General features: G+C 38.5%; 1 protein-coding gene across 2 annotated transcripts in view; it reads left to right on the top strand.

Moving 5' to 3' along the window:
- LOC115210263 (ER degradation-enhancing alpha-mannosidase-like protein 3) overlaps window positions 1–12,066 on the top strand; it is a 413,751-nt gene extending 401,685 nt beyond the window's left edge. For both annotated transcript variants that reach the window (XM_036501986.1, XM_029779124.2), the window contains exon 22: window positions 10,058–12,066. In XM_036501986.1, coding sequence (XP_036357879.1) covers window positions 10,058–11,130 — 1,073 coding nt within the window. In that variant the 3' untranslated portion in view covers window positions 11,131–12,066. The remainder of the gene's footprint in view (window positions 1–10,057) is intronic.
- The last annotated feature ends 479 nt before the right edge of the window (window positions 12,067–12,545 follow it).

The raw sequence follows: 12,545 nt of genomic DNA, 5'->3' as shown, positions 1-12,545 counted from the left end.
TAAATCAAACGTTAGTGCAATCACAATATAGTAACACTCGAAATAGTGCAAAGCAATAAAAAATATCAATAACTTAACGTTGCTCAAACGTTAATGTCACACAACACAACACACAAAATAAACATATAAAGCTCACTTTATTAAGTTATTCCTCATTCACGAATCCCTCGAATTCTTCTTCTTCAGTGTCCGAATTAAACAGTTGGGCGAATACGGGCTCTGTCTCGTTGAAGTCATCATTAATCGAGTCAGTGTCGCTGATGTTGTCTAGCAGTTCAGTGACAATTCCTGCCTTCCTGAAAGCTCGGACCACAGTTGAGACTGATATATCAGCCCAGGCATTTATGATCCATTGGCAGATAGTGGCGTGTGTCGTTCGGTGCTGTCTCCCTGTCTTGGTAAAAGTGTGTTCGCCTTCTGTCATCCACTGTTCCCACGCAGTTCGCAGTCTAGCTTTGAATGCCCTGTTGACACCAATATCTAGTGGCTGGAGTTCTTTTGTCAATCCACCTGGAATGACGGCGAGTATTGAATTCGTGTGCTTCACATGTTTTTGACACCATTTGTGATATGGGAGCGCATGGAGTCGTAGATCAAAAGGGACGGAGCTGTGTGAAAAAAGCCACCCGGTCTCTTCACGTAAATTTCTCTCAACCACTCGCTCATCTTTTCCTCATCCATCCATCCCTTTGAATTAGCTTTGATGACGACACCGGCTGGAAAGTTTTCTTTTGGCAAGGTCTTCCTCTTGAAAATAACCATGGGTGGAAGTTTCTGGCCATTAGCTTGGCAAGCGAGAACTACAGTGAAGGATGACTTCTCATTTCCTGTGGTGCGAACATTTACCATACATGCTCCCGTTTTTTCCACTGTGCGGTTCACAGGAATATCAAAGGTGAGTGGAACCTCGTCCATGTTGATGATGTGCTCTGGCCGGATCTTTTTTTCAGTAATCTTGTTTTTGCAATATGCGCGAAAAGTGACCAGCTTTTCTTGGTAGTCTTTTGGCAGTTGCTGTGAAACTAGTTCGTGTGCGAATGGAGAGATTACATCTTTTCATAAACCGAAAGCACCAAGAAGGACTGCCTTTAAATTCATTAATGTTAAGTTCGCTTGCTAGCGCTGTTGCCTTCATTCAAATAGTGATTGTACTGACACTTCTACCTGCTGCTCTCTGTTCAACAACCCACTGTTCGAGTTTGTGGCCATCTCGCTTTGTTCCCTCGGAAACTCTTTTTAGTCTTCTTTACTTGGCTCAGGTCATCTTGTTGCTTCCTCCACTTCCGCACCATTGATTCATTAATGTTAAATTCTCTCGCTGCTGCTCTATTCCCGTGTTCTACTGCGTGACTGATCGCCTTGAGTTTAAACTCTGCGTCGTAGGCGTGTCTCTTAATAGGAGCCATTTTGGGGTCTCTACATAAACACACAAATGGAAATGAAACGGCACGCCTCACACAGTCATATATCCCAGAATGCACCGCACGCTTCTTCTACGAGGGAAAATTAAGTCGGCGGCTGCTTACCGTAGTTTCGAGACCTGTTGTGGCTCAATATTGGTCCACATATAAGGCGCACCGTCGGCTTTTGAGATTTTTGAAGGTTTTTAGGTGCGCCTTATAGTACGGAAAATACGGTATATATATATAATGGACTAACCCAACCAAATAGCAGCCCATTTACTTAATTTAACATTGGCATATTTAACGTTTATATTTACAGTGCTTACCTTACTCTCATCCCCAGTAGAGGCAACAATTTTAATACGTTTGAATGATGACAGGTTGAAAGCAAGAGCAACTGTTATGACATGACATGTCTTATCAAACAATCATAGAAACAAGAAATGGAAGAATAACATTTCATGTTCCTTCCCACATCCCTTTCCCAGTTTTCAAAGTTGGCACTGTAAATGTAGGCACATTGAAATGTAGGTTTAACAAGATTGTAGAGATACTTGAACAGAGACATGTTGATGTATATTGCATCCAAGAGGTAAGGTGGAGAGGAGCTTCAGCTAGGTTCCTCACAGGCAAGACACATAGGTTTAAAATCTTCTGGGATAGTAGCAGTAACAGAGTAGGTGGTGTGGGCATACTTCTTGCAGAGAAATGGGTAGATAAGTTCATAGAGGTAGTCAAAGTGTGCAAAAGAGTACTTAAGCTCAGGCTAGTCTTGCAGAATAGTATAGCTACAATTATATCTGCCTATGCCCCACAAGCAAGCCTACTAAATGAACAGAAGGACCACTTTTATGATATTCTTCTACAGGCTGCCTCAAAGATGAGTGACAATGATCTCATCTGCATGACTGGGGATTTCAATGGGTATGTTGGACAGCAGCCTGGTATCTTCCTTGGTTCCTGAAACGAAGAAGGAACAAAGATACTGGAGTTCTGTCTTGCAAATAACCTATTGATCTGCAACACCAACTTCAGGAAGCCAGCCATTGGAATGCAAAGTTGCTCTTAAATACAGAGACCCTCACTGGTAAAGAATGTACCCCACATCATAGACTAGTCATTAGCATCTTTAGACTGCAGGCCAGAAAGATGCCAAGAATCAGACCAATCTGGAAAAGAAGGATTTGGAAGCATAAGGACCTTCATATGGTTAGAGATTTAGGGACATCCTAATTGAGAAACTTGTGACATAAAAGGCAACTGAGAATTGCTGCGTGCCACAGACCAAATCTGTAGCTGGTGCAAAGTCCCTTCCAGACCTAGGGTAACATGGTGGTGGAACAATACTGTAGACAGGGCCATTAGAGCAAAGAAACAAGCTGGGAAGGCCTGGAAGAGTGGAGGCAGCAGGAAACTGTATCAGACAACCAGAAGGGAAGCTAGGAGACAGGTATATCTAGCCAAGGGAGAAGTAGAAAAGAAGTTTGCCTATATTCAGCATCATGAGGACCAAAGAACTGAAGTATTTTGGATTGCAAGACAGTGTGTGAGAGAAAATTGTGATGTTATAGGAGAGAAATGTGTCCACATGGATGATGGTACACTTGCTTTTAATGAGTCTGCAAAGAAAGAGGCTTGGAGATGCAATTTTGAACATGGAGAATGAATGGGAGGGGGAGAGTCTGCCAAATGTTGACCCAATTGAAGGACCAAGCTACCCAAATTGACAATACCCTGGTAGATAAAACAATTAAGGATTTGAAGACAAGAAACGCCCCCAGTCCATCAGGAATCATCGCTGAGATGCTTAAAATACCTGGTGTTGTGGGTTATGATTTAGTCACTTGTATTGTAAATCAGGTGGTTCATGAAGGAGTCATACCCAGTGACTGGTATAGCAGCACCATAGTTAACTGCTACAAAGGTAAAGGTGATGCCTCAGATAGAAATAATTACAGAGGTATCAAATTGTTGGATCAGGTGATGAAAGTTGTGAAGAGAGTCATCGCACAGCTAATTAGGGACAGAGTTAGTCTAGATGAGATACAATTTGGTTTTGTGCCAAGTAGAAGCACCACTGATGCTTATATTTCTGGTAAGGCAACTGCAGAAGCAATATCTAACCAAAGATAAACTTCTGTACTTGGCTTTTGTTGACTTGGAGAATGCTTTTGATAGAGTCCTCTGATCCCTTATGTAGGGAAACTATGGATAGACAAATGATTGGTGAGTGCCATACATGCCTTGTACAGGAACACTACCAGTAAGGTGACAGTGGGTAATGAGTACAGCAAAGAATCCAGGATACCAGTAGGGGTTCACCAAGGATTTGTGCTCAGCCCCTTTTGTTCATCATAGTCCTCCAGGCAATAACAGAGGAATTCAAGACTGGCTACCCCTGGGAGATCCTCTCTGATGATGACTTTGTTCTTATAATTGAATCACTACTTGAACTAGAGAAGAAATTCCAGATATGGAAGCAGGGTCTAGAATCAAAGGGTAATAGCAAAAACCAAAATCATAGGAAGGCAGACAAATCACAAATTACTTCAGGTAGATGGCCTTGCTCAATCTGTAGAAAAAGTGTAGGTAGAAACTCCATAGGATGTGCTCAGTGTAAGCTCTGGACACATAAAAAGGTGCAGCAATATCAGAGGAAGCTTAACAGGGAAACTAACTTTTGTATGTGGAAGGTGCACAGGTACAATAAACGCTGAAAATGTACAGAAAATAGACTCCATTATCTGCCAGGGGGCAAGCTAGAGATAGTAGATAGCTTCTGTTATCGAGGTGACCAAGTTAATAATGGAGGTGGATGCTCTGAGAGTGTAGCTGTGAGAATAAGATTAGGCTGGGCAAAGTTCAGAGAGCTCTTACCTCTGCTGCTGACAAAGGGCCTCATGCTCAGAGTAAAAGGCAGACTGTATGACGCATGTGTATGAACAGCCATGTTGCATGGCATTGAAACATGGGTTATGACAGCCGAGGACATGTGTAGGCTTGAAAGAAATGAAGCCAGTATGCTTTGCTGGATGTGCAATGTCAGTGTGCATGTTCAACAGAGTGTAAACATCTTGAAAGAAAGGTTAGGTATAAGAGGAATCAGATGTGGTGTGCAAAAGAGACGACTGCTCTGGTATGGTCATGTGATGCATATGGACAAGGGCGTCTGTGTAAGGAAGTGCCAGTCTCTAACTGTGGAGGTAGATCCAGGAAGACGTGGGACGAGGTGGTGAAGCATGATCTTTGAAGTTTGAGCTTTACTGAGGCAATGACTGGTGACTGAGACCTTTGGTGATGTGCTGTGCTGGAGAGGACCTGTGAAGCCAAGTATACCCATGCTGGTGACACATAAAGAACATCATTTGAACGTTGGGCCTCTTGGAGGCAAAGTGGCTGAGTTTCTTTTGAGCATTGGGCTTCACAGAGGCAATGACAAAGACCTTTGTCATTATGTCGTGCTTGAGAAGAAGACCCATCAAGCCAAGCAAAATCGCAGTCGTGGCAGATACCAGTGTCACACAAATTGGCATGTAAATGCACCCCAGTGTCACACAACTGGGTGCTTTTATATATTCTTGGAGTGGTTGGCATTAGGAAGGGCATCCAGCTGTAGAAAACCATGCCAAATTAGACTGGAGTCTGGTGCAGCCTTCCAGCATGCCAGCCCAGTCAAACTGTCCAACCCATGCCAGCATGGACAATGGACATTAAATGATGATGGGGGAGGGTGATAATCGGTGAGTTATTTTAGTGTAAGAGAATATCTCAAACCAATAATAATAGACTCTGCAAAGCATTTTAATGAATATTCAGAGTCTGACAAAAATTAATTTTCAATGGAAATGCTTTAAAAATGATGATGAAAACAAATTTCAGTCACACTTTCTTTCTGGATTGAAGAGTCATTGTATTTGACAGGGAAAAAATTCATTTGAACATTTCTCCAAGTTAGCAAATTCTGATGTGGAGAGACCATATGAACTTCATGAATAAGTTATACTGAAATCTTTAATGTATATCTTTTGATTTTTACACCACTTTATTTGGATTTTTTCTTAAGTCCTTTTTTTTTTTTGGCACTTTTCATTTTTATTTAGTATCTTTTAGCTTTTTGAAATTGGCAATTCTGGAGGAGCATATGGTTGTAAGGGTTAGGACTTACATGTGTCATCCCAGTTTTAAAATGTGGTGGAATTAATGAATAACATTGTTATCATCATTGTCTAATGTCTGCTTTCCATGCTGGCATGGGTTGGACAGTTCACAAGAGCTGGCCAGGCAGAAGACTGTACAAGACTTCTGTGCTTGTTTTGACATGTTTTTTTATGGCTGGATGCCCTTCCTAACACCAACCACCCTACAGAGTGGGCTGAGTGCTTTTTACATGGCACCAACTCAAGTGAGGTCAGTTTTGGTATGGGTTTTTACTGCTGGATACCCTTCCAAATGTCAACCACTTTGCGGTGTGAACTGGATGCTTTTTATGTGGTGCCAGCAAGTAACTTGCAAGATAAAGATCCTTTAAAAGGGGACATTGAAGGAGGCAGTCTTGTACCAGATGATGAAAGGTATGACTATGACAGAGAGACAGAAATAGGTGTCTTGCTGTAGAGGAGTTACATGAGGGAAGAGTAAGAGAGAGCAGGAGAAAGATGATGTTGAAGTGTCAGGCCATACTCAAAAGGAATGGGGATCAGAATATAATGGGAGGGTGGAGTAAAGGAAGAGAGAGACTTACCTCAAGGTACAGAAGTCATAAGTGGCAAGATATGTGCCAAAGAAGTATGAGTAGAGAGAAGAGACTTCATATGGATGCACAAAGTGTGGGGGTGGAGAATGTAATGAATGGTGAAAACTTGGGTATATAGATAATAGATAAATAGAATACTTGGATAAAGGAAGAGAGAGAGCTAGAAGGGGGAAAGTGCCAGGGCATACTCTCAAGGTACAGAAGTCACAATATAAGTGGCAGGTTATTGCCAAAAAAGAGTAAGGAGTAGAGACTTCACATGGATGCACAGAGTGTTGGGGTGAGTAATGCAGTGACTGGTGCAAACCTGGGTTTATAGAGCGGGTACAGGATAGCAATGATGCAGTGAGGATGATTGAGGAGTGAGAGATAAGTATAGTGCATGAAAGAGAAGAGATATAGTTTGGTTTGTTGGTGTAGGGTGTGTGAAAAGTTATATTGTTACATGTGGGTAGAACACACAGCGATTCTAAAACTCAGTTTTGCTGACATGGTCAGGTTTTCTCACAAACCTCATATTGCCAAACATCTCAGTCTGTTGTCATTTCCTCCATGAAACCTGACATCCTGAGATCAGTCCTCACTACCTCATCTCATGTCTTCCTGGGTCTCCCTCTTCCACAAGCATCATCCACTTTCAGCTGTCTTTGTTCATATGCATCACATGTCCAAACCAATGTAGTCTTCTCTCTTGCATTCTGCATTTGATTCCTCTTATGCCCAACTTTTCTCTCAACACATCTGCAATTGACATACATGCACATTGATGTTGCACATCCAATGGAGAAAACTGCCTTCATTTCTCTCTAATCTATACATGTCTTCTGCATTCAAAGCCCATGTCTCACTATCATGGAATATAGCTGTTCATACAGAAACATACAATCTACCTTTCACTCTGAGAGAGTCCTTTTATCACCAACAGAGGTAACAGCTCTGAACTTCCTTCATCCTATTCTTATTCTAGAAACAATACTTTCAGAGCATCCACCACAATTGCTAATTTGGTCACCTAGGTAACAGAAACTATCTACAATTTCAAGAGAGCCTCCTGGACATTTGAGTGCCCTTAGTGCTTATTGTTCCTGCACATCTGCCACACACAAAGACAACTTTATCTGTTAATCTACCTGTGGTTCCACTGCACCACTTATGTGTCCATAGTTTACACTGGGTGCAGCAAATAGAATTACTTCCAAATCCTTGCCTACATATTGAGCAGGGCCATTTACCTGACAGGAAGAGTCTTATCTGCTTTCTTGCAGACAACAACTTTGGTCTTTACTAGGTTAACTTTAAGGTCCTTTGATTCTAGGTTTTGCTTCTACACCTGGAATTTCTTCTCCAATTTTGCTACACACTCTACAAGTAAGAGTGAGGTCATCAGCATAAAGTAGTTTCCACAGACATCCAGTTCTGAATTCCTTTGTTATGGCCTGAAGAGCTATTAGGAGTAAGAGTGGACTGCAAACTGAACTCTGGTGAACCCCTACTCATGCGCTAGATTCCCATGTACAAAAACCAAACTACATCTCATCTAGTTTAATTCTATTCCTAATCAATTGAGCTACAACTCTCTCTTTAACTTTCATGATGTGATCCAGCAGTTTGATGCCTTTGTAGTTGTTTGTATCTAAGGCCTTTACCTTTGTAGCAGCTATGATACTTCTATACCATCTTTCTGAATAACCTGATTGACATATGTATAAGCAACTAGGCTGTATCCTACACTGACAGATATTTTAATCAACTTAACAGTGATTCCTGATGGTCCAGGGGCTTCCCTTGTCTTCATATCTTTAATTGCCTTATCTATCATACTGCTATTTGAAAGATTCTCCTCCTCCCATGCATTTTCCACTTTTAATAACCTTTCTCTGAGTCAATAACTGCAAATATGCCATTATCTATTCACACACATTTCTCACCCACCACATCTCTATTCTCTCTTATACACTGCTTTGCAATCCTGAACACCTCATTCCTTTGATCCTCATGCTGTAGACCATAACAAATCTCTTACCGTCTGCTATTCCTTTCGCTTATGTAAACCTGTCATGTAGCTTCCCTTCTGATTACCTGATATAATTCTCTGCTTCCACTGTTTTCCAGTCTTTCCAGGCCTGTCTTTTTGCTTTTATAGCACTGTCTACCTCTTTGTTCCACCACTATGTCACCCTCAGCCTAGCTGGGACTTTGCACCAGCCACAGATCTGGTCTGTGGCCTTCAGTAGATCTTCCCACAGGAACATCTGATTGTCCTCTAAACTATATGTCCCCACCTCCTCCTCTCTTTTGTCATTGGCTTCCATTAGAATATCTCTAAATTTCTGTTGGTTTGCTGTATTTTTGAGCTTCCATAATCTTCTTTTCCAGAATGATTTATGTCTCCGAGCCTTTCTATCTCTTATTCTGTAGTCACTAACTAGTAACCTATGTTGGATTGTACACTCTTCATCTGGGAAAAACTTCGCATTTGCAAGCATCTGCCTATCTTGTTACCTGGTGAGGAGGTAATCAATCTGGCTTATGTGCCCTCCAGACTGATAAGTGATTAGGTGGCTGGCTGGCTGGCTTTCTGAAGCTAGTGTTGCAGATATAATGAGATCATTTGCATCATAGAACTCCAGTAGCCTTGTTCCCTCCTCATTCTTTGGGCCAAAGTCATAACCACCATGAAATCCATGGGAATGCTGCCCAACATGTCCATTAAAGTTACCAGTCACAATAACCTAGTCTCTGTCATTTATCGTTGAGGTAGTCTGCAGAAGGACCTTGTAAAATTGGTCCTGGTTATTAGCCTGCCCAGACTGTGGAGCATAGGCAGAGATAAATGTAACTGTTAATTTATCTATAAATTTAATAATACTCTGACTACATCAATTACCTTATCTACCTACTTTTTTGCTAAGAGTACCTCTACACCACCCACTCCATCACTTCTACCTACCCAGAAGAATTTGAACCTCTGTTTCTTATTCGTGAGAAATTTAGCAGAGGCTCCCCTCCATTTTACTTCTTCTACACCACACACATCGACATGGCAACACTCCAATATTTCAATAATCTCACTAGACCTTCCTTTCTTTATGCCAACATTGATGGTAGCAGCTCTAAAATTGTGTACTTGACAGTGACAGTGAGAAAGCAGTTGTTGTGGTACTTCTGCCAGCATCTGCACAAATGCTTGCCAGGTAGCATAGAGTTTATTCAATAAATTACAATTTCCTCAATCCCATACAATATCCAAATTAAGGGCCAACAAGGAGAAAGGTAAAGAGGTCATGAAAATAGGACACATAGGTTGACCAGGAAGAAAAGTAGGGTGGTTACACTGTACAGTATAAGTCTTATGTTTATATATATATCATTGCTATGTCCAAATTTAGCCAAATGCTTGCTTTTTTTTCAATATTTAATTCTGCTTGCAATAGCCAGTTCTTTTGGTCAAACTATCATATCTCCAGCTGTTTCAGATGCCAAGATATGAAAATTGTCAAAGTGTAGTGCAATAGTTTAGCATTTTTCAAAAGTGTAGTAAGTCCCACATACGACAGTTTTACAAAAATATTTCTTACTGAAAATGGAGTTAAGATTTTATGCACCCAACAAAGTATTATTGTTAAGCTGAAACTTTTGCTAAAGTAAAAAGAAATGGAATGGTTCAACTATATTTTTTTCTGAAAAAGCAACATTTTGGACCTATGACACTTTTGCATAATAGCAACAATATGTATGTTTATATGTATGCATGTGTGTAATGTGTGTGTATATATATAAACACACATGCATACATAATAGAGGAGTTGTTTTTTTGGGGGTTTTTTATATCAATATAATTCATAATATAGAAGTATAAATATACCTGTGTGTAACTGATATTCATTCATACTATTTTCAGCTCCCCAGAGCAAGCTACCTACTGAAGATTACCAAAAAGAAACATCAACTTTAGGTTCTAATAAACAAAAAAAGACATTTCAGTTCATGAAACCTGTTCAAACACCAGCAACTTCTGCTAGTTTCTTGTATCAACCAACCATGAACAGAGTGACTTACAACAAAAAAAAAGTGTCGATTAGAGATGGGTCTGGAGGCTATTTTATTAAGGTTGGTTCTGATAATGTTAACATGGAGATTAGCATAAAAATTTTCAATGATGTTTCATCATCACCTTATGATATGACTTTTGAGCCAATTCAACTTAATTTGCTTCCAGATGGTACAAAACAGCTAGTATTTTATTTTCAGCATCTCTCTAAAATTAATCCAGCAAAAAATGAACCAAAATTGAATCAGATTTATGTTGATTTAGTTACATTTTTGAGAGACCATACAAATTTCCCTCAACTTGAACAGCAGGGTCCATATTTGAGGGCTCTTGCAAAGATTTTAGAGGCTGCTTATTTTGATTCAGGAAATTTAAGTGATGAGGATAAAAACTTACTTGATCAATTAGCTTTTGAACTTATTATTGTCAAAGAAGTACAGCTACAAAGTGATGCAATTGATAATGATAAAAATTGGAAAGAAGAGAAAGAATTACATTCTACATTTAGAGAAAATCCTCAGGAAGGTGATAAATTATTTGATAATGATAATTGTAAAAAGAAACCAAATGAAGTTAGTTCTGATGACCTTTGGTTAGTGACACTAAAGGAAGGCACGCACCCTAGTGTTGATAAATCTGTAAAGAGTGATCTACAAAATGGGGATGATAGTAAAGAAGTACAAAACAAAGAATTTGATAAGAATTTGCTTTCTGAAGAATTTGAGTATAAATCCAAAGAAAATTACAACATTCTTGAAAAACAGTCTCAAGTCCAAACAAACAATGACCCTGAAAATATTTTAATAGCAAACAAATACTTACAAAAACATTCTTACACAGAAGACATTAAAGATTATGTGAGATTAACTACAGTTGAAGATGAAGTAATTAGTAACAAAAAGAATACCAAAACAGAGTTATGATACTACTAAAAGAGGGTATTTGTTTTTTAAAATTAAATGCACATTTTCTTATTGCAGATTCATGTAAGTATAAATTCTTTTTGTAGTCTAAAATTAATTTCAGTAATTGCACCCTTACATTTAAATATACTAAAATGCTATGTGGTAGAATTTTTTTTTTTTTTAATTGTCATTTTAATTATTTTACGGTATTTATTTTAAATGAAATAATGATTAATAGTTGTTTAGTCAAAAGCCAATTAATTTAAAATTACTAGAATATTGGAATAAAGTTTAAAAAATTTTTTTTATTCATGTGTAAATCGTGTTTGAAGATTTATAATTTCTCTAAAATATTGAAACTTTTGTTAAATTATGACTCCAGATTATCGTTTTACATCAAGCACTAATTGTTATGATCAAATTATCTATGTAGTTTTCAGTATAGTCTTAACATGTATATATTGAATCTATGAATGATTTTTTTTTTCATGGCTAGAGGGGTTCTTTCTTAATTTGTTTTTAGTTAATTAAATGCGTGTAAGCTTTTTCTTATTTTGATAGTCTTATGTATGAAAAGAAATGTTAGGGAAATAATCTGTTTCTAAATTCTAATTCAAAAGTTACTTGCAAAATCATTAATATTACTTAAGTTCTTTAACCAAAATTTGTATCTGTTTAATTTTAATGTTTACGGGTATACTTTCCAGGTTAGTTCTCTAAGTAGTACTGTATTAAAAAGTATGCAAGAGATAACTTTATTCAATATTCTTTTAAGTATAACCAATTTTCAGTTGTAACTCTAATTATGTATCTGTTTAACATATTCATACAAATGTAATATGATTTCTTCCTCACAAAAAGTGAAATTATATAAGAATAATTTTTGAAGAGAATTTAATGTAAAATATCATTATCGGATTTTAAGAATGCTCAAATAAAAAAGATGCTACAGTTTCTCTAATAATTATTGCCACCAGTTGAACTATTGTCTCTCTATGAACAAATATATGTGGAAATCAGTGGTGTGTGTGTGTGTGTGTTTCTCTCTCTCTCTCTCTCTCTCTCTCTCTCTCTCTCTCTCTCTCTCTCTCTCTCTCTCTCTCTCTCTCTCTCTCTCTCTCTCTCTCTCTCTCTCTCTCACATAGGTGAGTCAAATTAATTATTTGTAACACACTTATATGCATCATCACTAGTCACAATTTCTTTCCACAATTTCTTTCTATGTTACCATAGAAATCCAACAGTTGTTGACAGATACCAAAATGAATTTGTTTTTGTAATTCTGAGAGTTGTTTGGGATACCTATCTTGGATAAATTTTACTAATGTCAAGTCTGTAGTGAATGATTTCATAGGTACAGCAATGACTAAGCAAAAATGCTAGTTCTAAAATCTCTCTAATAGATCAACACAGTAGTTGTACTGACAAGTAAT

The sequence above is a fragment of the Octopus sinensis genome, linkage group LG1, assembly GCF_006345805.1.
Source record: "Octopus sinensis linkage group LG1, ASM634580v1, whole genome shotgun sequence".
Taxonomy (NCBI): domain Eukaryota; kingdom Metazoa; phylum Mollusca; class Cephalopoda; order Octopoda; family Octopodidae; genus Octopus; species Octopus sinensis.
This window is presented reverse-complemented; position numbering and strand designations above follow the sequence as displayed.